This window comes from Cyprinus carpio, chromosome B13 (genome assembly GCF_018340385.1).
Source record: "Cyprinus carpio isolate SPL01 chromosome B13, ASM1834038v1, whole genome shotgun sequence".
Lineage (NCBI taxonomy): Eukaryota > Metazoa > Chordata > Actinopteri > Cypriniformes > Cyprinidae > Cyprinus > Cyprinus carpio.
In genome coordinates this window covers 30,380,939-30,406,508 of record NC_056609.1, presented here as the reverse complement: position 1 = coordinate 30,406,508, position 25,570 = coordinate 30,380,939, and the positions used below count along the sequence as shown (strand labels likewise).

General features: G+C 41.3%; 1 protein-coding gene and 1 long non-coding RNA gene across 2 annotated transcripts in view; both read right to left on the bottom strand.

The window, feature by feature from the left end:
- Positions 1–980: 980 nt before the first annotated feature.
- On the bottom strand, positions 981–6,133 carry LOC122139490. The gene is made up of 3 exons (XR_006156344.1): positions 5,779–6,133; positions 1,917–2,042; positions 981–1,802 (listed from the first exon to the last, which is right to left on the bottom strand). It is a non-coding gene; the product is annotated as an uncharacterized LOC122139490 (long non-coding RNA).
- Positions 6,134–13,384: 7,251 nt separating this feature from the next.
- LOC122139488 (NLR family CARD domain-containing protein 3-like) overlaps positions 13,385–25,570 on the bottom strand; it is a 55,769-nt gene continuing 43,583 nt past the window's right edge. The window contains exons 6-7 of the mRNA XM_042737616.1: positions 13,812–13,990; positions 13,385–13,485 (exon numbers count right to left, since the gene is read on the bottom strand). Of these exons, the coding sequence (XP_042593550.1) occupies positions 13,484–13,485; positions 13,812–13,990 (181 nt within the window). The 3' untranslated portion in view covers positions 13,385–13,483. The remainder of the gene's footprint in view (positions 13,486–13,811; positions 13,991–25,570) is intronic.

Below are 25,570 nucleotides of genomic sequence, written 5' to 3'. Positions count from 1 at the left end.
GAGTGGAGACATTGGCTCGAGGGGGCTATTCATCCTTTCACCGTCTTTACGGATCATAAAAATCTGGAATACCTACGCTCTGCCAAAAGACTCAACCCACGCCAAGCCAGATGGTCCTTGTTCTTCTCCCGGTTTCAAGTTCAATGTCACATATCGCCCAGGTTCCAAGAATACTAAAGCCGATGCTTTGTCACGTATCCATGATGACGACCCCTCCATCTCAACCCCCGAACGCATCTTGCCCTTCCAGGTGGTGGTTGCTCCCATCCAGTGGGATATAATGACCCTAATAGAACAGCACAATTCACAAGAAGCACCACCAGCCACCTGTCCACCGGATAAAACCTACGTACCTGCCGACCGCCGAACTCCTGTGTAATTGGGTGTTTAGGTTTTACGGCATACCTGACGACATCGTTTCGGATAGAGGTCCTCAATTCACCTCTCGGTTATGGAAGGATTTCTTTCAAGCTCTAGGGGTCAACGTAAGTCTCACGTCTGGTTATCACCCCGAGGCCAACGGTCAAGTGGAACGCCTCAACCAGGAGCTCACTCGGTTCCTCCGCTCCTACTGCAGCTCCCATCAAGAGGACTGGTCTCGTTTTCTCCTATGGGCCGAATATGCACAGAACTCCCTGATCAAGCCATCCACCGGGATCACCCCCTTCAAATGCATTCTAGGGTACCAACCACCCATGTTTCCCTGGTCAGGTGAACACACCAATGTTCCCACTGTAACTGATTGGCTTCAACGAAGCGAGGACACATGGAATCAAGCCCACGTACACCTACAACAAGCTGTATGGCGCCTGAAGGAACAGGCCGACCGTCGTCGACGCCCTGGACACACTTTTCCAACCTGGTCAATGGGTCTGGCTGTCCACCAGAGACCTTCGGATGAAATTGCCATGCCGAAAGTTAAGTCCAATGTACGTGGGTCCATTCAAAATCACACAACAAATCACACCTTTTTCATTCCGCCTTGCTTTGCCTAACAAATATCGTATTTCTCCCACTTTCCACATGTCATTGCTCAAGCCCGCTGCTGCCCCTGAGGAGGAGGGCGAGGGGAGGTCCCGTGAGCAGAGTCCCCAACCGGTTCAGGTGGAGAGCGAGGAGACCTATCAGGTGCGAGAGCTGCTTGATTCGAGACGTCGGGGACGAGTCCTCCAATACGTGGTTGACTGGGAGGGGTACGGTCCAGAGGAACGTTCCTGGATCAATGCCGAGGACATTCTTGACCCCAACTTAACCACAGATTTTCATAGAGAACATCCAGAGAAACCGGCCCCTCGAACTCGAGGTAGACCCCGACTTCGTCCTCCACCTCACGCCAGGAGGCGTTCGCAGGGAGGGGGCTCTGTCACGGATACGAACCCCGTGAGTCCCTCCAGTGGCCAGCAGAGGGCACCATCACCCGAATACTGACACTTACATGCATCCAAACACTCACGTACACTGATACTGACTACATTACCCATAAGCCCCGTACCTTGGACTGATCACCGGCCAGGTGTTCCCTATCAGAGACTGCCATATAAGCCAGACCCTTGCATCACCTCTTTGCGAGGTCTTGTTACTGCCACGGCTAACATTTCTGAGCGTTTTACCCTGTCTTGTTTTCCCAGTTGCCTACCTCTGTTGTTTATTGACCTGTGAACCTTTGTTATTCTACGTTACATTAATACTTGAGGTTAAACCTTGTGTCATCACTCTTCAAATTAATTGGACGAGGCAAAGAAGCATCACTCCTCATAGACACACAGCTGGGCTCTGCTTCTGATCTCTTCTGATGAACTGAACTATAACAGAGAGTGTGTGAGCAAATGATAAAATATCAGATGAAATCATGAAATAATCACATGATAAAACAAACAAACAAATATTTATATTATGTTGCAAATTAAATTTTGTACCTGAGATTTTGAGGATGACCTCTAGACTCGTCAGTCTTCATAAAATTAATTGGATGAGGCAAAGAAGCATCACTCCTCACAGACACACAGCTGGGCTCTGCTTCTGATTTCTTCTGATAAACTGAACTATAACAGAGAAACCTTTGAATTACTGTATTAATATTAACTTTTATTTTGAAAAATATATATATATATTTTCATCAATACTCTGTTGATACAGAAAACATAAACTAAAGTTATTTCACAGACTCTCTGCCATAATAACTAATACAAATACCACAGTAACATGAATATCTAATATAAAACAGAAACATAATATAAATATGACACACAGCTCTGGATCTGATCTCTTCTGCTGAACAGATTTAATGATGACATTCATTTTATTAAAAGAAAAATTAAAAAGATAAATACCTTCATAAGAAGGTTCTATGGTCTTATTGTTTTAAATAAAATTCTCATTTTAACTTAACATGAAAAATAAAAAATAAACACATTGAAAGGGTGTTCGTTGTGAATATTTAGATCTGGTGACTGTGTTCATACATTCTTTGTTTTACTGACAAACAGCATTTTAAAAAATCATGGCCGTCTGTTGTGGGAAAATACTCACACTCATATAAAAGTTGATGTATTATCGCACATATTTGCAGCGGATTTCCATGTTTAAAAAGATGTTTAGTGTTAGCTTATTGTGTCTCCTGGCCGCTTAGTTGTGCTGTCGCATCCAGCGGGAAGTGAAGGTGGCAGTTACAGAAGTCTTCTTGTATTTGCTGCCTCAGGTGATGGTCCCCTGGCTAGAGGTTTGTAAAAATTTGAGCTTGCCTCTTCCGTGCGGTTCAGCGCCTCTGCGATGCTTAGGAACCTTTAGGTACACAAGCTAAGCTCTGTGTACTTTCTGAAAACCACATGGTGGTCAGTGTGCACGTGAACACTTTGGGCACCTTCTAAAATCCATGTAAGTGGTAAGTGTGCATGCAAGACTCTGCGCACTTTCTAAAATCCTGTCTGGTAAGGGTTACACGCTCCGCCTTGTTCCCTTTCTTGAGATGATTAGACCTTGGTTCCTTGGACTCCATTCAGCCAGTGTGTATTTGTTTATACACTTCAAACATCGCTTTTCTCAACATAAGGGGCTATTTGGGCAATTCTCGTGGTAGTTTAGCAGCGCTCCCCTTTTCCTATGAGGGTCACCTATGAGCGCGCTACTCTGAATTCGGAATTCTCCTCTCATATGAGACTGAGTTCGCTGTTTTTCCCCAGAGCGCTCCAGCATTATTTCCAACAAATCGAGTTGATGACTCTCAAACATTCTGTATTTGAGATGCACCATTCCATCTATGAGCTGCTCTATCAGAGTGCCACGAGAGCCCCTCCTTAGAATAGTATTTGAAAATCGGTTGCTTCGTGCCCTTTCTTGAGTTGGTAAAAGCCCCGTTCATCTTGGGTGCCACTCCACCTATGTATCCTCGGATACCTATCTAAACAGGGTGTTGCTACTGGAGATCTGTTGAGACAGCTCCTTCAGCAAGCTTGTGCGAAAGCAAGCAGTAGCCCCTGTGTGACAGGCAAGACTTAGTATAAAATGCTAGGTTCTTAGCCGTATCCCTTTAAAGGAATCTTTCCTGATTCCAAGCCTTCAGCTCTACCCCGGGCCGAGGCCCTAACAATCAAGTTGGGTATGTAGCTTAGGCCTTTGGCCGTAAGGGGTACTGTCACAGACAGCCGTCTAAACGTCGCAGGGGCAACTCCCATGGAAATGGTAGAGTTGGTACTTAGTGTTCGCCATGATTCTGGCCTGCACTCCCCTCAGCATGGCGGCGTGGGTATACTGTTCCCCATAGCGACCCCTAGAGGACGCAGTTTGAAGTTCCCTTGTAAGGGAATGTCTCAGGTTACGAATGTAACCATGGTTCCCTGAGTAGGGAACGAGACACTGCGTCCACTGCGTCCTAGGCTGTCACCGGCCAACTCGTTGGTGTCTTTTCAATGTATGCTTCAGACACGGGTCACGACGAGGTGTTCCCCATAGCGATCCTTAGAGGACGCAGTGTCTCATTTCCCTACTCAGGGAACCATGGTTACATTCGTAACCTGAGACATTTATCAGCAAAGTTCTGACCATGCTAATACTTTATAGGCCCTAGAAACTTCTGTATCAAATATGATACAGTAGGCTAATATACCCATGAATAGACATCATTGTTCCACACAATTTTACAACAAATGTTTTAAAAATGTAGCTAAAATGTTGTAACTAGTGGTGGGCATAGATTAATTTTTTTAATCTAGATTAATCTCACTGTAATCTTGGAATTAATCAAGATTAATCTAGATTAAAATGGCTCATTTGAATTCTGCCGAAGGCATTCAAATTATGTTCAATAAGATGTACTTGTTAGTACTGATAGAGCTGTGCTGCACTCAGACATAGTAGTTTGATGACGACTCTTCCACTGCGCTACATTGCTCGGCCCGGCATCTTCCGCATTAGCTAAGGGATGCTTTGCGTTTAGGTGCTACTTGAGACTGGAAGAACTCCTACAGTAAACTAATTGCGCATTGCACAAGTTGCAAACAACCTTACGCCTGTTTCACACATACTCCGTCTGCAGTGCATATGCATTGGAATTTTTAATTTATTTTTTTTTACGCACCCATGTTAACGGATTCCAGCGTTCACGCGGTTGTGGTCCATCAGTGCGTTCCAGGATACGTACGAATTCAACAGTTCAGAAATCTATTACTGCCCGAGTAAAGATTTAAATTAAATTAAATTAAATTTATGCATTTAGCAGATGCTTTTATCCAAAGCGACTTACAGTGCATTCGGGCTATCAATTTTTACCTATCATGTGTTCCCGGGGACTCAAACCCCCAACCTTGCACTTGGTAACGCAATGCTCTACCACTTGAGCTACAGGAGATTTAAATGCAAAAAGTACGAAAGTCGACTGTTTCTGTCAGTGGTGCTTTAATTTTAAATATTTGCTATATCCCAACAAAGAAAAGTGAGCTAATTGTTGTGTAATGTTTTGCCGCTTGTTTGAGCAGCTTATTATAAAAACCTAGAAGTCAAATCCATGAATAATATGTTGTTTATATTTATTAAGTTTAAACTAATGTCTATGATTATGAAAGATTGTTACTGTTCTGTGATAAGTCACAATTTTTTTATTTTTTTTTTAACATGGTTTGAAATATAGAATAATGAACAAATGTTGTGTTTGTGGACTAACCTGTGTGAAAGCACAATGAGTCCGTGCTGCTTCTGCACCACACACACACGGACTGCATACGCACTGCAGACAGAGTATGTGTGAAACAGGCGAGAGTCTTGTCGAGGTTTTTTTTGGGAAGCTTGGTAATTTCACAGTAGGCATACACACAGGTTCGAAGACTCGTTCTCGCCCCCTACAGTGCAATTCGTCTAGGTATACATCCGCGCTAAACTATCACGGGGAAAGTCATCATAGCTTGCGTAGTATAGACCTAGCTCCCAACCCAACTTTGAGAATAGATTAACGGCGATATTTATTTTATCGCCCGATAAGAGTCTCACGTTAATGCAGCACGTTAACGCCGATAACGGCCCACCACTAGTTGTAACACATTGCCAAACACGCTTTCTGTTTTCAACCTGTTTATACCCGCAAAGGAGCGACGTGGGTTACAAACATTTCACAAGTCATGTTTTTTTTTTGTTTTTTTTTACATAAATAAATACAAATCATGATTTTGTATTATTTGTGTTCTAATAAAATCGAAATAGCAATAAGTGAATTTTCTGATGTCTGTGTCTTTTAATAAATGATTTCTTTAAGGTCTTGCCGTTTTTATTGTTAATATGTCTTAAAAGTACCTGCATCCTGGAGAGAAATCCTCATCTCGGGGTGTTTGTGTGTGATTCATGATGAAGAGTGAGATCTTCAGCACTTACTCTGTCACTGTGTGGAAATGACAAACTAATCATTCAGCTTAACGGATCCTGAGAATCCAGAAACAGCGTTCACTCAAACACACAATCTTAGTCTTATGTGAACACAAATGTTAAAATCAACCACAGACAACACGAAACAGCAACGAAATCACTTCATTCGCTTAAAAATAAAGATATCAAACACATATCAGAGAACACAAGTCCTTCAGGAGAAAATGAAAACAGAAGTTACCTGCAGCGCTGACTCACCTGCGCGTCCTCGCCAGTGACGTCACACGCATTCTCCACTGCGCGCGACATACCCTGGATCCCAGTATTGTAATTTTCTGCACTGTTTTGCTGTACCCCATTACACTCTGCTTAGATAAAAGTTAGGGTTTTAGGCTGCTCTGCCTCTAACAACGCTCGTCAATGTCAAAATGATTGAGATGGAGATCAAATTAAAGTGGGCGGGGTTTGCTGTTCAATAGAGCGCAAATTTCCGCAAATATGGCAATTTTTGAATTTCAATTATGGCATCATTTACACTATTTATGTATTCGTAACTGAATGTGATGAGACAGGAAACCTGCATTTTCGATGTAGGCCTATTAGGAATAAAAGTGTGTGTGTGAATACTTTACAATATTATTTGCAAACAGTTCAGAATGATTAGCCTACTTTCCAACTAGAATATAGAATTATAGAGTTATATCACATCAGTTGGCAGCCTGTGTTTGATAGCAGTCTTTCCTCTGAAAGCATTTGTAAAAAGCGCATTTTTCCATCTTATAAATATATCTAAATTACAACCTATGCTCTCAATGTTAAATGCAGAAATGATAATTCATGCATTCATGACTTCAAGGTTAGATTATTGTAATGCTTTATTGGGTGGTTGCTCTGCATGCTTAATAAACAAATTACAGTTCAGGTTTCTGTGGAGGACTGGGCTTAAAAATGTCTTAAAAATGTATACACCTCTTCTGTTGACGTCACGCACCATCTTATTCAGTGTAAGGTGTTGCATAGATTGCCTTACTCAACTATTATTACTCAACTATTATTACTATTACTATTATTTCCTCTCTCTTAAATAAGTGTGAATCTGTAGAAGGTTCTCTTGGTCTTTTTCTGGGCATGCTCAAAACTTCTGAAATCTGGTCGGAAGGTTTTTTTGTTTTGTTTTTTTCTTTCAGAAGCTTATGCATGTGAGCATCCCTCAGATCCTGTAACTGCTGTTCTTGACTGGCCAGCTTCCTTGCATCACAAAAAAAAATATTGGAAGATAAGGCTGAGGTCACTATTCAGTATCTGATTGTCAGAACTTTCCTCCACCCTTCATGTAGAAAGGCTTAGATATAGTATGTCTGGAAATAAAGATCTATTTGATCTCTTTTTCAATCATGTTAAAATAGTTTACAATTTAAACATGACACAACGTGAAGCTTTAAATGCTACAGTATTTTGTTTAACTTCTGCCAATGTTGATGTGTGTGTGTGTGTGTGTGCGCGCGTGTGTGTGTTTTAAAACACCACATTTGAATATTTTAATATTTGCTACTTTAATATAATTTTACTCAATTATTTGTCAAAACTAGTGACAATGTTGACATTCGCAAACCCTATCTGCTCTCTATTTTTACTGTCTTTTTAAAGTATCACGCTTGCTCAGAGACACGTGGCCCCTTCAGATTTTTGAGCCAAGTGGATTTTGAATGCAGCTTCCAAAAGACAAAAAAGAAAAAAAGAAATTGCGGAATAATATTTTTAATATTTGATACTATCACACACCGGTGTAATTAGAACATGTATTAGAACATTAGAACACCATTGGCTGCTAAATTCACATCTGCTCGTGCTTTGGCTGGCGATTGAAACGAATAAATTCTGTTGAGCTTATGAATGCAAAGATGAGTCATCGCTGAATTCTGCTGTCTAACGATTCTCTCATCAGAAACAACAAAGTGCAGATGTGCATACGATGTAAGTAGGATATTCATTTTACAGTGTAAACTGCTTCAGTGATTATACAGTGCATCCGGAAAGTATTCACAGCGCTTCACTTTTTCTGATTTTTTTTTTTTTTTTATGTTACAGCCTTATTCCAAAATGGATTAAATTCATTATTTTCCTCAAAATTCTACAAACAAAACACTATAATGGCAACGTGAAAGAAGTTTGTTTGAAATCTTTGCACATTTATTCAAAATAAAAAATGAAGAAAAAAAATCACATGTACGTGTGTATTCACAGCCTTTGCTCAATACTTTGTTGAAGCACCTTTTGCACCGATTACAGCCTCAAGTCTTTTTGCGCATGATGCTACAAGCTCGGCACACCTATTTTTGGGCAGTTTGCTCTCCCATTCTTCTTTGCAGGACTTCTCAAACTCCATCAGGTTGGATGGGGAGCGTCGGTGCACAGCCATTTTCAGATCTCTCCAGAGATGTTCAATCGGGTTCTGGGCTCTCGCTGGGACACTCAAGGACATTCACAGAGTTGCCCTGTAGACACTCCTTTGTTATCTTATCTGTGTGCTTAGGGTTGTCATCCTGCTGGAAGATGAACCGTGACCCCAGTCTGAGGTCCTGAGTGCTCTGGAGCAGATTTTCATCAAGGGTGTCTCTGTACATTGCTGCATTCATCTTTCCCTCGATCCTGACTAATCTCCCAGCTCCTGCCGCTGAAAAACATCCAGCATGAAGCTGCCTCCACATGCTTCACTGTAGGGATGATGTTGGCCAGGTGATGAGCGGTGCCTGGTTTCCTCCAGACGTGACACTTGCCATTCAAGCCAAAGAGTTTGTTTCATCAGACCAGAGAATTTGGTCCAGAGTGCCTCTTGGCAAACACCAGATGGGCTGTCATGTGTCTTTTACTGAGGAGTGGCTTCCGTCTGGCCACTCTACCATACAGGCCTGATTGGTGGAGTGCTGCAGAGATGATTGTTCTTCTGGAAGGTTCTCCTCTCTCCACAGAGAAATGCTGGAGGTTTTTCAGAGTGATCATCGGGTGTTTGGTCACCTCCCTGACTAAGGCCCTTCTCCCCGAATTGCTCAGTTTGTCCGGGCGCACCGCTCTATAGAGTCCTGGTGGTTCCAAACTTCTTCCATTTACGGATGCTGGAGGCCACTGTGCTCATTGGGACCTTCAATGCTGCAGAAATTTTTCTGTACCTGTAAGGTGCATACACTTAGTCCAACGGAGGTATCCAGTGCTGGCAGAAGGTTTCTTGCATGTTCGGTCTTTTCAAGCACACAAAGTTATTACATTTAAATCCAATTATAATCTGACTCCATTTTAGTATGACCTCCAATTTAGATCGAAAGGCGAAATTGGTTTGATTGTCTGTCTGTAATTATTACTGTTATTATTCTGACATTTGATTATTCTAGCTGACTCTTTACTTTATATTACTCGTTCATTAGGAATCTGTGTCGCTCAGGGTGTATCATGCCGGCCGAAGTACATGTACCCCACGATCACAAACTCTCCAGTCTGATCATTAGTCAGAGGTTATGACTAACTATTTAATAGACCGCCTCATGCTTGTCATTCTTTAAATAGTGGTTCTGTTTAGCCCCCTACAGCCACCTATGTAACAATGAGGTTAAAGCTCAAACAATAACCAGAGTTTATGGCTAGTACTATGAAATATGCATAGAAAAATATTCCTAATGTTCCAAATAGATTGTTTCTAGCCCCCCACATGAATGCAGACAGCAGTGCAACTTAACTAAAATGTTTTTGCTTTGTTTGTAAGCCTAAAATAGTGATGAGGATGGTGCCCCATGTGTCCATCGAACCTGTGTGTTAGTGATGGGGGGGGGGGGGATGGTTCAAGGGCAGACCTAAGTAACCAGACAGCAATAGGGAAAACAGGATATCCAGTGTCTGCTGGTATTGTCCGGAATGTACAATGAATATACAGATGGAGGTTAAACAGTATTATGGACATAATTTACAGGATTCTTTAAAATGCTGTCAGCTCGACGTAGACAGCGTTTTCCTCTGGATGAACTCAATAGCAGATGGTGTCCCTGTAATGCATTGGGTACAGTTTTCAGACCCTCTGCAGTGCTGCAGAACATTATTTTGCTTACAGCAACTAACAATTGGAAAGTGCATTAAAAAATATCCCAGGCCCCCCGGTTTAAAAACTCTGTGGGAACAGACAGTAATTTACATGGAAGAAGTGAACTGAAAGAGGGCACTGTGAACTGTTACAGTAAGCAAAATATCTCTAAAATCTAAGGAGGAGTATTGTCTTTTTGGTCTGACTTTTGGTAAGATTGAGAAGCATTGTAAAACAGTATGGCACATTTCAAATGATACCAGACATGAATGCTGTTAGTTCGAGCTTGCATTGACATTTTCATGTAATCATTTTAAGCAGACTGCGTAGAAGGAAGGATGAGTGAAGGGATTTTAAAGGAAACAAATGGACAGAAGGGAAGGAGGTCTCCTGCACCTCCACTCTGTGGGGTGTCTCGAATTAACCGTCTATGTTTGGTATTGTTTGTTTCTCAGTGGGATCAAAGTATCTACAGGGAAGACTTTCAAAGATACATACCCTTTACACAAGATCTGTTCCTAGATACAATCCTGTCTCTGAAGTCTGCAGACAATTCCTTGGACTTCATGGCTTGATTTGTGCTCTGACATGCACTGTTAACTGTGGGACATTATGTAGACAGTTTCAACGGCAACAACATAAACAAACATTACTGTGCATGTGTGCATCACATGCAAGATGAAATTAAAATGACATTGAAAATTTTCTAAAGACAGTAGGTTTCCTTCAGAAATTTTGATTTTGAAACGTGCATTGCTCTTGTTTAACGAAGTCAAAGCTTTTTGGAAAATTATTTGTGGCGGTCAGTTCTGATATTGTGGGTCTACTCATCACCTTAACTTTAACTGTGTTTGAAGTCGGCGTCACTAGCCAAACCGATAAACAGGTGCGTGCGCCCGATGAAACCGTCTGTAGACAGGTGTGTGCCTTTCCAAATCATGTCCAATCAACCGAATTTAAACATGTTATTAATATTAATATTACCATTTTAAGGGATTATTTGAACTAAATATAATATATAGACAGATTAACTACAAATATAAAAAGGTGCAAATCATCATCTATGCTTATTCTTCATTTTGTTTCAAATGTTCAACATTTTAAAAATGTTTTTAAAAAAGAATATAAATTAAAATGCTACATATGTGCTTTTTTCTCAGTTCATCCTTCATCCTTCAGAAAAAATCTCAATCTCAAATTTTCCTTGATATCTATACTTATATAATTTAAATAACAAATGTGTGTGTGTATATATATATATATATTATATATATATATATATATATATATATGACACATACATACACACACACACACACACAGATTGAAACTAACTACAAATATAAAAAGTTGCAAATCAGCATCTATTTTTAATAATAATAATAATAATAATAATAATTTTTAATTAATAATAATAATAATAATAATAATAATAATAATAATAATAATAATAATAATAATAATAATAATTAAAAAACATACAGATACAATAGGGGCTACAGCCCTTCAGGCTTGGCCCCTAATTCTCAGTTCATCATCCATACCTAGAAAAAACATGTCTTAATCTCAAACTTCCCTTGATGTTTGGTATCTTATTAACCGAAGCCTAATGAGATGCAGATATTATAGACAGGGTTTGTCTCATTAAATGTGCTTCAAAGACTTCGATTAACTAAAATTAGCTCCGAACATCATTCTTGATTTATAAGTTTTTAAATTTGCCAATACATGTTCTAACAGCAATCTGAATTTAGTCAATTACAACAAGCTCTTTTGTTCCCAGCTGGTTGTACATTGGTTTGCAGTTGCACATCTAATGGCTCTTTGGGGATGAAGTCTCAGCGTGAAGCGTGTTTTGTTAATTCAGAAATTCAGTGTTTGACAGGCCTCTATTCAGCAGCTGAGAAATCAGCATCACTCCTGGAGAAGAGACTCAGAAACACTCTCTCATGACAAACACTGAGTGAACAGAGATACAAGCAGTCAGACCACTTCTGTTTGTTATTGCATCAGGTTTAGGGAATATTTCAGGGGTTCAGATATCAAGACAAAGAATAGAAGAGAAAAGAACAGTTGTGATGTAAATCAATGAGATCTTTATAACAGTTCAGAAGATGCTGTCATAAATGATCTAAATATCAGCGGTCGCTTTATATCTCCAATAATATTAGTAAGATGAGATGTAAATGATCCAAACATATAATGCAGTGATCAAATAAAGTATAAACAAAATATCCTAAAAATACTTGAGACTTTCTGGAGGCTTGTGAAGATCAATCAACAGCTAAAGAAAAGCTAAAGTAAACAAACTCTAAACAAAAGATCATAAACATAACAGATACTTAGAAAAAAAAGAGGAAAAAAAAAAATGCATCTGCATCAGTTCAGTGAGTGCTCATCTGGAAATGTTACTAACAACATTTTTTTTTTCTTTTTTTCTTATGTGGACAGAAAAAAGGCAATACAGGCAATTAATTGCATAAGGAGAAAATATGGGTTAAATGCATCTGGAATCAAGTCTGTTTCTGAAGTAGACAGTCACTGTTCAACAAATGAAATATTCTATAAAGTGTTTGTGTGAGTTTTGTGGATAATGACTCTTTAAACTCTCTATAATGTTTGGCAACCCTTTCGAATCAAGTTGGCGAACACAGATATTATATTATATCGCACATCTTCAGTCTGTCATCAATCAGAGGAGTCTTTCTGTCAACCTAAACCTATTTTCTGCTATCTGTATTAAACAATACATTTGTCTTTTATAAATAGGAGTACAGCAAATTCATGACAACGTTTTACATTAAGCTACCCATAAATGTTATAATGAAAAAGTTATTAAAAAGCATCTAGTGAAGAAATGTTATAAAGTAATTAATATAATGAAAAAGTTTTTCTTTTTCCCGCAAGCTATTTTTAAAACATCTGCTGCATGGATAAAAAAATAAATAAATGAAAAAAACATACATATCAGTCAAAATTGTGTTGCGAAAACAAAAATCATCAGCAAATCCTTTAAATTTTACGGTATTCAGAGCAGAGTAAAATACAAATCAGAAAATATAAGCAGCTATAAAATTATTAGTTATGAACAACATATAAACATCTAGAAGTATTTCTAAGTAAAAAAGTATTTAAAGAGAAATGTATCAACATCTCATTCTGCACGAATACAACTGTTTCCCACGAGAGGCTCCGGCGCAATCACTTGGATTTTTTTCCTTATTACAGTGGAAATGACTTAAAATACTCTGTCCTTTCTGGTCATACAGATAAGAATAAGACATTAATAGAAACTGTAAAGGGTTCACTTTCAGTGGGTCACATAAACATATTCATTCCAAATTAATTTAAATCTAATGTAACATTCTTATTTTGTCGGTTAACGGTCAATGATTGGTTAACGACTGTTAGGAGTCGTTCAGGAAAATGAACCAAAATGAACATCCCTAAATTGCTGTTGTCCCCTTCACACAGTCTGTGTTGATTGTGTGACTGTGACGTCTCTGTAGCGGCTCTTATTCACCATCAGCTGATCCTGAGGAAACTGAACTGACGTCTAAATACTGAGAGTCCTACAATAAAACACACAGACAGTCACATATGAGTCTGAGACATTACTGCTGTCACATCACATCAGCAGATCCAGCTCAGAAAACACACAGTATATTCATATTACAGCCAGAGATTAATAATAGTAAATGATTAACAACTACTATCACTTAGAGACACTGTAAGAGATAAAAATATTCATATATTTAAAATCAGTCACATCATAGAATTAAAAACAGTTTAAAGTACAGAGATTAAAGTGGAGCTGAATTGTTATCTTATATTCTCCAATCACACACACAGGAGGTCTGTTACTCAATTTAGAAACTTTAAATAAACAAACACTCACAATAGGATAATGTCTGCAGTTTATAATGTGGATCATCCTTCAGATCAGAGAGTAACTTCCTACTAGAATCTCTTAGTTTATTTCCAAACAGATTCAGTTCTCTCAGGTGTGAGGGGTTTGATCTCAGAGCTGAAGTCAGAGCAGCACAACCTTCATCTGTGACGCCACAACCACTCAACCTGTAGAGAACAATGACACAATGTGAATTGTAGTTGAAGTGTGTGTAGTTTGTTATTGACTCTGGTCTCAGAGCAGGAGAGGAGATATAATGACAAGCACTGCCACAAACTGCTGCTGACAGAATCAGATTTCTGCATGTTGATGCTCAATGCTGCTGTTTGAAACTGTCATGTGCTTCAGGAATGAACAGACACACAGAGCTGACTGTGAGATATTGTTTCATAGTGATATAAGGACAGATCTGTCTGGAGAAATAACTCTTGTGATCAAACATAAATGTATCATGTTTGGTCTCATCCGGGGGCTTATACTGTAAACCCAAAAAAAAACAAATTTATCAACTCTTGTGATCAAACACAGAATTGTATCATGTTTGGTCTCATGTGGCAGATTAAAACTAAATAGAAATGTGTTTAACTCAGAGATTCTCAAGGTTTTAATGTACAAAGTCGGAACTACACAAACACTGAGATCATGTTAATGAACTTTTCTTCTGGCTCATCACCTGTTTACCTCCAACTTTATTGTCTTTGGTGTTTATTTTCCACTTTGATTAACTTTCTTTTCTGAAATAATGCTTTTCTCAGGAAATAAGACAGAGATGGACAAGGGATGTGATCGGTCCTGGAGGATCACAGAGTTTAGCTTCAAACCTGATTTAACTCACCCGCTGTAACTTTCTAGTGATCCTGAAGACACTGATTACTGTGTTCAGAAAGACTGGATTAACACACAGGTGAACAGGACACTAGAGCAGAGGGAGACCCAAACGAAATACTGCTCTCCCCGGAACATGATTTCAACCGCAGAGGACTTTAAACCGGTCCGCGTCATGATCCAGCCCTGTGTTCAGCTGTGTTTAATTGGGGTCTGAGCTAAACTCTGTAGGACTGTGGCCCTCCAGGACCGAGTTTACCTCTCCCAGATATAAGAGGAACATGAACCTGCTGATAGAGCAGCAAATAAATATATAAAATCAAAAATACTGCTTGTGGTTTCACAGGTGTTGAGGGTCTTTCCTTTTATCAATGATAATGCTGAACGCTGAAGTGATTGTAACTTTCATTCACTCATTGATCACTATAATACTGAGTTAAAACTAAACACATTCAGACTCTTGTCTGTTCAACTCTAAACCTCTGAGATATTCATCCTGCAGTAAGTCACAGAGACTCTGGATTACTATTTTACATGTTATCCAGAAGTTCATTATTGATCAAACTATCATAAGCAAAGCATGTGATGTAATGGAAATTAATGAAATGAACTTAATCAGAGTCAATTCTGCTCAAATATAGTGTGTATACTGAAGACTGTGGAATTAATGCTTAGTAGTGACATTAAAGGATGTTTTACTGAGGACAAAGCCATGTGTGACTATCAGAGAGATCTTACCACAGTTTCTCCAGTTTACAGTGAGGATCCTGTAGTACATCAGAAAGCAGCTTCACTGAATCTCTTAGTTTATTCACAGACAGATTCAGTTCTCTCAGGTGTGAGGGGTTTGATCTCAGAGCTGAAGTCAGAGCAGCACAACCTTCATCTGTGATGCCACAATCATACAACCTGTAGAGAACAATGATACACTCTTCACTCTCTCAGATCAGATCAGTTTAGCTGTGAATCCATTATTAATTGACGTCAGACACAAAACATGATCATAAAAAATCTAAATTTAACATGCAGTATTTAAAGTCCCATGTGTTAAACATCTTTTAACATTATTAACATTGTTTACAGTAGGGAAGCACCAATTTTAATACTCATACTGCCTTTTTCTGCTGGATCAGGTATCGGTCAGACAGGGCCTGTCCAAATCTGATATTGTTCTTATACTATTCTGTGACACTGTTAAGCCGTACAAAACCCTTTTAAAGCACAATAAAGTTTTCGTGCACTACATTCCAAGTGTTCTGAAGCCATACGATAGCTTAATGTGAGGTACAGTTGAATATAAGTCCTTAAATTTCACATAAACTCTTCTTCGCTGTGGCTGTCAGTCATCATTCAGCATTCAAACCCTGGTCACATTCGGTTACTACAATCAGCTTGGTAAAACTCTCTCAGAGATCATTCAGTGAAAAAACTGCTGACTACTCTTGTCTAACTCAGGTTCGGATTCATTGAACGGCTACAGGGTGTCCGGTCAGAACATTAGGTCTCACACCAGGAATGTACTTCAGGGTGATTTATTGTGCAAAGATGTGTGTGGTTCTGTAAATATAAAACAGTATACAAATATGAATAAAGGAATAAATACACATTAACAGAGCTTTATAGCAGTACTTGAATACTCATAAGTAACAGCATTGTAAATTATCTAAATATAATATAGATACAAATACGACTCAAAGTTCTATTAAATGAACGCACTACTGCACTGTGCATCTAGCTCACGTGCCTAACTCGTTAGGAGAACAAGCCCGGACATGTTCCCCGAGATGCGTTTCAAGTCTACGCATTATCGCCAAATATGCAATATAACATTAAATATTCTATAAAACAAAAAACACAGGAGAATTATAACATTTTGTCTACAAGAAAATGTGCAAATATAATAAACAATGTAAACATTTAGGCGGAATGCCGCGGTAGCGGTCATTAATCTCTCTCGTGAACTTATCACACAATGAATTATGTAAATGTACTTACGATTAGTTGCCCGCACACATATATCCACACAATCCTTAAACTGGCCACTTCTAACTAATTTAACTATGAAATATTGACTATAAACACATCTACACATCCAGCCTCTATACTGTCTTGGTTCTCACTCCGCGGAAAGTTTTGGAACATTCCAAATCACGAACACAGGCAGGAGGGTTCGGAAGAGTTCACTTTCAAGGGGTGGCCTTTCTTACAGCCGCCCCCAAATTCACAAGGTGAATTTGAACAAGAAAGGCCTTACTAAGTACTGGAATGTCATTCAGTCAAAGGAGGTAGGCAGATGATCTTGGTCACTGGCCTTAGGTAAGTTCTGTCTTTCACTTTGATCTCAGCTGATCTGACTCTGTTATCCTTCCCAGGGAAAACTTGAACAATCCTTCCTACAGGCCAAAGTGCACGAGGTAGCTGTGGATCCACAATCATAACAGTTTCACCTATCCGTAGGTTGTCTGTTTCTGACATCCATTTCTGTCTGGTTTGAAGGCTGGGTAGGTAGTTACGGATGAATTGCCTCCAAAAGTGATCAGCTAGCAGCTGACTATGCCTCCATCTCCGTCGACTCAGAAGCTCAGAATCCTGGTATGTCACTTGGGGAAGTGAGGCGTCCCGCCGCCCCCATCAGCAGGATGTTGGGTGTAACTGGGTCAGGGTCAGCAATGTCTGAAGATGTGTAACCAAGAGGTTTGGCATTGAGGATCCCCTCAATTTCAATGAGAACAGTCCGCAATACTTCTTCAGTGACCGTTTGTGCTCTGAGTGTCACTTGCAGGGCTGTTTTCAAGGACCGAATTTCCCGCTCCCAGCATCCACCAAAATGTGGGGCATTAGGTGGATTGAATGTAAACTTAATTTGCTGGCTTGCCAGTTGAGCTTGGAGCTCAGGTTGAAGAGCAGTGTAGGCATCCCGAAGTTCCCTTTCACCACCTTTGAAATTTGTTCCCTGATCTGACAGGATTTCAAAGGGTTTCCCTCGTCGAGCAATGAAGCGACGAAGGGCCATTAGGAATGAGTCACTGTCCATACTTGTGAGGAGATCAATATGCACTGCACGGATGGTCATACACTTGAAGATGATCCCCCAACGCTTCTCATTTCGCCGTCCAAACTTTATGAGATAGGGACCAAAGCAATCTATACATGTTGAATAGAAAACTGGCTGGTGAATTCTTAACCTGGCAGGTGGGAGGTCTGCCATCCTGGGGAGATGCGGTTTAGCCCGCCATTTTTGGCATTCAGTGCATTGGCGTTGGTGATGTTTGACTGCTGCTCGTCCTCTTAATACCCAGTATTTCCTCCTGAGCTCCGCAAACACCCTCTCTGGTCCAGGGTGATGCAAACAGTCATCATAGTCTTTGACAATTAGTTTGGTGAGCGGGTGATGTGGGTCAAGGACAAAGGGATGTATGGTATCCTCATCTAGTTGACTGATTTGTCGGAGGCGACCGCCAACCCGAATGAGATTGGTTCTTATATCTAGTTCTGGGGCTAGGCAAAGCAGTCGACTATTGCTTGATAGAGGTTTACCAGATTTCAAGTGCAATATCTCGTCTGGGAATGATTCTGCCTGGATCTGTCGGAGGGCTGTGAGTTCAGCTTCTATATAGTCTTCTGCAGTTGCAATGGAGGGAGAGCTTTCTGCTGATGGTTTTATAAGAGCTTTTAAGTAGTCTGTGAATGTGCAATATTGATGGGGATCTGGCAGTGACAGAGCAGAAGTTAACAGTCCACAGAAAGTTGACCTTTTCAGCTCACCGTCTTGACTTATGTGAGCTAATGGAGGCATCTCTGGCCAGCTGTCTGGTCTTTGTCTGAGGAATGCTGGGCCTTGGTTCCATCTGCTGTCTTTGTTGAGATCAGAGGGAGACTTTCCTCTTGTAATTGCATCTGCTGGGTTGTCGGATGACTGTACGTAACGCCAGGTGTCAGATTCAGTCAAGTCCTGTACTTCTGCCACTCTGGTCCCCACAAACACCTTAAAGCGACAGGAATCTGATAAAAGCCAAATTAGCACTGTGGTAGAATCAGACCACAGTGTGACACTACTACTGAGTGGTAACGTTAGCTCTGCCTTCAGGACTTTAGCAAGCTGTGCACCTGTGAGTGCTGCACACAGCTCAAGACGAGGGATGCTCTGCTGTTTCTTGGGAGCAACACAAGACCTAGCTGTTACAAAGGCCACCTCCACTTTACCTTGAGGGTTCTCTGTTCTCAAGTAAGCCACAGATCCAAAATCCTTCTCTGAGGCATCACAAAAGATCTTAAAATTCACAATACCACTATATCAAACAAGTTCCTTGCTGCAGTAACATCTGGGCAAACTGATATTCTGCAGATCTTCCAATTGACTCTCCCAGTGTTTCCAAGAGTGTAGTAGGTCCTCTGGCAGCCTTGGGTCATCCCACTCCCTTTGTTTGTCCCACAACCTCTGCACTATCACCTTGGCTCGAGTGGTGAAGGGTACAATATAGCCAAGGGGATCATACTGGCTGGCAAGGATCTGGTAGATGCTTCGCATTGTGGGCACTTCACTGTCTGGTTTGCGTCGTTTGTAAGAGAGGGTATCTGATTGGCAATTCCAGTGCAGGCCAAGTGTTGATTCCTGAGCTTCTTGGTGGCCTTTGCTGAGCCAGAGGATGCTACTCTGAGACTGAATGTCAGCTGGCAGATGGCTGATAACTGATGGGTCATTGCTAGCCCACTGTCGTAACTCAAAGCCACCAGATGCTAGAAGGCTACAGAGTTTGTCTACAAGATTCTTGGCCATGTCACGGGAAGCGAAGCTCTGGAGGCAATTGTCCACATAGAATGACTTCTCCACTGAAACTTGTGTGTCCTCTCCAGGCTGGCTGTGATCAAGAACGTGCTTCTGTAAAGCAAACGAGGCACAACACGGACTGCAAGTGGTCCCGAAAGGCAGTACCTGCCATTCATAGACATCTGGGATTCTGTCTCTTTGCATGTCTATCCAGATGTGTCTCAGCAGAGGTTTATCTTGTGGCAAGAGGCGTACCTGATGGAACATGCCGCAGATGTCACTACTGATGGCAACAGAGTGCTCCCGGAAACGCAGAAGGACTGCCAGGAGAGATGGACCAAGTGTTGGACCAGGTAACAGTAGCTCGTTCAGGTTGTGCCCTTGATATGAGAATGAACAGTTAAAGACCACCCTGTTCTTCCCATTATGCTGCACCATGTGGTGCGGGATGTACCAGGCTTCCTTTGTTCTCTCCACTTGCTCCTGACTAAGTTTGACAACATACCCAGCTTGCACTAGCTTGGCCAGCTCCCCTTGGTATGCTGCAGCTAGAACAGGGTCCCTTTCCAGCCGTTTCTCGATTCCTCTCAACTGTGGCAGGACAGCTTCTTTTGGTGCACAGAGGCGAGGCATGTTCTTGACACGGAGCAGAGGAGTAGCGTATCGCTGGATACCATTAACATCCACTCTCACCGTGTTTTCTTGCAGAAGCTGAATGGACTCTTTGTCTTGGCGTGACCTGGTGATCACCTTTTCACTCTGGTAGGGTAGAACATCCATTTGCCATAGTCTCTCCACATTTGCATAAAGGTCACTGACAGGCCGCAGCGTGGTGAAGAAGCATTGATCAGGGGAAAGATGACTGCTCAATTCTTCAGTTGGACCCTGCAGTGTCCATCCCAGACGTGTTCTTACTGCTGCTGGCCCACCAGGGGGCCCCAGTCGGACTGGCTCTATGGGTGTGAGGAGGTGGGGGCAATCAGAGCCAATGAGAAGAACAGGATGTACCTTGTACAGCTGTTGTAGAGGTAACCCTGCAAGATGCTTAAATTTCTGTTGCAGGACATTAATTGGGTGTGTATGTTCTGCCAGACCGAGTGCTTTGGCTGTGAAGGCATTACGGATCTTGTAAGCTTTGCTGGGGTTAATAGTTTGGGACACAGTAAAAGTCACTGCCGCCCCGTGAATGACCTGGGTATCCTGTCTCACTGTACGAAGGTCCTCTGGCTCCCCCACAAGTCTTAATTTCTGCACTGCATCATGCAGAATGATGGTCCGCTCTGATCCATCATCTAATATGGCGTAAGCCTCCATTGCCACATTGCCATTCTTGATCAGAACCTTAGTCACTTTGAGCAGTACTTTACTTCCGGAGGTTGGTCGGTCAACATAAAAAACTGCACTGGAAGGAGCTGCACTTGGCTGAGATGGCTTGACCTGGTCATTGACATCATGTAGTACCATAAGGTGCTTCTTGTTGCAGGTTGGGCAGAAAGTCTTTAGTGTGCAGTTAGCTGCTTGATGTCCACGACCACAATGCCAGCATCGGTTCTTTGTCTTTATCCAGTCTATCTTCAGGTCTTTGCTAAGAAGCTTGAAGTTGTCACAGCCATTCAGATAGTGTTTATTATTGTCACAGTATGGACAATAAGCTCTCACCTTCTCTTCTCTGACTGAAGCTGGTTTAGACGTGGCTGACGACATTGATGTGGAATGTGACTTGTCGGTTCCAAGTAGAATGGTGGTTGGTCTGCGAAGCTGCTTAGACTCTCTTCTCACCTCTCTGCCACGCACTGAAGATTCCTGCCTTGTATAACAAGCGTACTGGCTATTGTCTTCCTGTACTTGAAGCTCATATTCCAACCAATCAGCAAAGTCCAGCAAAGTGGGAATAGAGACTTGCAAAGGGTGGGTGTACCGTTTGAAACTTGATCTGAGGTCATGTGGCAGTTTACTCAGGAATCGAGACACATGTGATCCACATTCCAGCTCTACAGTACCTTTGTGGCCAAGCTGCTGCAACATACTGACAAGCAAGCGCACCTGCAGTCCGAACATCCTGAAGGCCTTTACATCTCCACTGCGTATATTAGCTCCATCCATCAGCTCAGCGATTCGTTGCAGGGCTAATTGGTGGGGTTGACCATACATCTTATCCAGAGCTTTCATGGTGTTGGTGAAGGGAAATCTGGAATTGCTGTAAGAGTCTGCCACAAGGAGGGCCTCCTCCAGTTTCAGATGGTCTGTGAGGATTTGAAATTTTAAACGTTCTGTAGCATCTTCAGGCAGGATGTTCTCTAAAGCAATTCTCAGTCTTGAAAACTCCCTAGGGTCAGAAGACGTTAGGCAGGGGATGGTAGGGGCTGGACCTCTGTAGATTTTCTCTTGGGTAGATGAGGGTAAGAAATGATCTGAGCTGTATTCTGCATGGGCTGGCCTCCTCCAGTCCTGTGATGAGACCACGGACTCAGGCAGCTGAGGTGGCTGGGAATATGGGGAAGTGTTGGGATACCTGAACTGAGCTGAGTCACTATAATGTGCTGTAAAGGTGGGTCTCTCATGAGGGGAGGAAGAAATGTTCATGTTTATCAGATCTTCAGTCAGCTCTGAGCTTTCCTCTGGCACAGCTGGGTGTGTCAGTCTCTTAGTGGCAGATGGTGGCAACCTGGAGCGTGGAGCTGGGATTGGGCGGTATGGCTGTGGAGTCTTAAATTTAACTGCTGGAGAGTGAGAGTTTGGTGATGGCATTTGTGGAGTGACCGACTCGGGTGGAGATCTCTGCTTCAATTTCAAGCTTTGAAGCTCATGCCATAATGCAGCATTCTGTTGACGCATCTCTTGGAATGCTGAAATGATCTCAGGGAGCTGGCTGGATTGTCGTTGCAAGGCTGCGTTCTCCCTCTTCATCTCCTCTAACATGGCTGTAAGCTCTGGCAGCTGTTTCACTTGCCTTTGCAATGCTGCATTCTCCTCTCTCAGCTTTTCAGAAGTGCAGTCCCATTGGTCAGTCAGTATCCACTCGGAATATTCTGATGCTTGGCTCACTGGTGAAGTGGATCTGGAATGACCCATAGCACTTGCTGGTTCATTCTCCAGTACTCCCTGGCAGGTAAGCGACCGTGATTGCTGTTGATGAGAACCAGGTCCACTGAGCTCAAAGTCTTCTAAGTAGGCTGGAGGGTTAACTCGTCTCCTTGGCCGCACAGCAGGGGCTTCTCTTTCTGGTTGAGACATGTCTGTAGCAATCCACACATCCGGCTCGAAGGACCATGAAAAAACTGCTGACTACTCTTGTCTAACTCAGGTTCGGATTCATTGAACGGCTACAAGGTGTCCAGTCAGAACATTAGGTCTCACACCAGGAATGTACTTCAGGGTGATTTATTGTGCAAAGATGTGTGTGGTTCTGTAAATATAAAACAGTATACAAATATGAATAAATGAATAAATACACATTAACAGATCTTTATAGCAGTACTTGAATACTCATAAGTAACAGCATTGTAAATTATCTAAATATAATATAGATACAAATACGACTCAAAGTTCTATTAAATGAACGCACTACTGCACTGTGCATCTAGCTCACGTGCCTAACTCGTTAGGAGAACAAGCCCGGACATGTTCCCCGAGATGCGTTTCAAGTCTACGCATTATCGCCAAATATGCAGTATAACATTAAATATTCTATAAAACAAAAAACACAGGAGAATTATAACATTTTGTCTACAAGAAAATGTGCAAATACAAAAAACAATGTAAACATTTAGGCGGAATGCCGCGGTAGCGGTCATTAATCTCTCTCGTGAACTTATCACACAATGAATTATGTAAATGTACTTACGATTAGTTGCCCGCACACATATATCCACACAATCCTTAAACGGGCCACTTCTAACTAATTTAACTATGAAATATTGACTATAAACACATCCAGCCTCTATACTGTCTTGGTTCTCACTCCGCGGAAAGTTTTGGAACAGTCCAAATCACGAACACAGGCGGGAGGGTTCGGAAGAGTTCACTTTCAAGGGGTGGCCTTTCTTACATTCAGTGTTCCTATTATTATACTTGATTGTAGATAAATGTCTATGGTTTTGCATAAAATTGTCACGGTTTTGAATAGAGGACCCAAAAGCAGAGGTTATGCAGTACAGTTTATTGTTCGATAACTTTAAACAAGGAGACTGCCGTCAACAGACGCAGATCTGTGAAATAACAAAATGAAGATCCTTCACGGACAGATGATAGGGACCGGAATCCAGTGCCAGAAGATCAAAGAGCAACAATAGTTCTCCGTCCTCGTGTCCGGTGCAAACAACTCGCAGACGGCAGGTGAGTGATGGTCCACAGAACTGGGCAGAGAACAAAGGTGAATATCCAACTCTTACTCACGTAACAGGGTCACGATGGGATGGGATGGGATGGGATGGGATGGGACGGGACGGGACGGGACGGGACGAGACGAGACGAGTTTTGGAACAGTCCAAATCACGAACACAGGCGGGAGGGTTCGGAAGAGTTCACTTTCAAGGGGTGGCCTTTCTTACATTCAGTGTTCCTATTATTATACTTGATTGTAGATAAATGTCTATGGTTTTGCATAAAATTGTCACGGTTTTGAATAGAGGACCCAAAAGCAGAGGTTATGCAGTACAGTTTATTGTTCGATAACTTTAAACAAGGAGACTGCCGTCAACAGACGCAGATCTGTGAAATAACAAAATGAAGATCCTTCACGGACAGATGATAGGGACCGGAATCCAGTGCCAGAAGATCAAAGAGCAACAATAGTTCTCCGTTCTCGTGTCCGGTGCAAACAACTCGCAGACGGCAGGTGAGTGATGGTCCACAGAACTGGGCAGAGAACAAAGGTGAATATCCAACTCTTACTCACGTAACAGGGTCACGATGGGATGGGATGGGATGGGACGGGACGGGACGGGACGGGACGAAACGAGACGAGACAAGGGAATTCTTCTAGAGAATAAATGCTGAAGAGATCTTAACTAAGACACCGAGCGTAAGCTCAACGTTCAACAATAATCCGACAAAAGACAGAGCAAACAGTGACTAGAAGTAGCCGAGATAATTAGAGAGAAAAGGATCAGGTGAGAGGTAATCAGTGTAAGTGTTGATTCTAAAGGGAAACAGCTACGAGAGAGGTGAGGAGGAGAAACATGAATGGGAATGATTAGAGTGTGTGCGCAGCGCGAGCACTGAGATAATAGTAATCAGCTGTATGAGTGAGCGCGTGTGCGAATGAAGGTAAACAAACAGAAGGAAGAGACCGGTTTATGACAAAAATGACTTTATCTCGCTGGAGTTTTTTGTTGTTTCTAAATCATGTTACTTGATACCAGATGTCTGTTAGAACAAAACATGGCAGTAGAAAAGACTATAAATTGTTTTGAAGGTGCACTGTGACTAAAATTTAAATCTGTTCAAAGAAAATAAACTGTTGCACAGATATAATACACTACACATCAATATCTCTTATCTTTGTGCTTTGAACTTTTTAATGTGAAGTGCTGCGTGCATCGACTGCTTCAAGTGCATCATTCTGTGCACCGGATGCTCCTTCTGTAAGTGCTTTGTGCTGCAATGTATTTGTTTTGTTCTATCATCATATGTTGTTGTCTATACGTATAATGTGCTATACATTTAAAAGAAATGTCTTTTCATTTTATAGTATGTCTTTATATATAAATATATTGTTTTTCATGAATGGATTTTATAACAATACAAATAGCAACATGTAACATTTCACCAGATTTAGTGCTGTTATTTGTTTCCCACTAAATAATGTTTTTCACTCTATATTTAGATTTCTAAAATTATTGTGCACTGATTTTTTTGAATAACATTAGCTGCTGAAATATCCACTAACTTAGTTTATAATTTTCTTTTTTCATATTTATTTTCTTTTTTTTTTATTTATAATTAATTAGTCTGTATTTAGTTGATTGTGAAAGAGTGATTATCAGTTCCACACATAAATATACAAATTCTACATTGATTAAAAACTGCACTGGTATCAGATCAGGATCTGTATCAGATAATACTGAACCCCGGTGTCAGAATCAGTATTGGAGGCAAAAAAGACGGATTGGAGCATCTCTAGTTCATTGTGCAGTGAATGAAGTTGACAGAA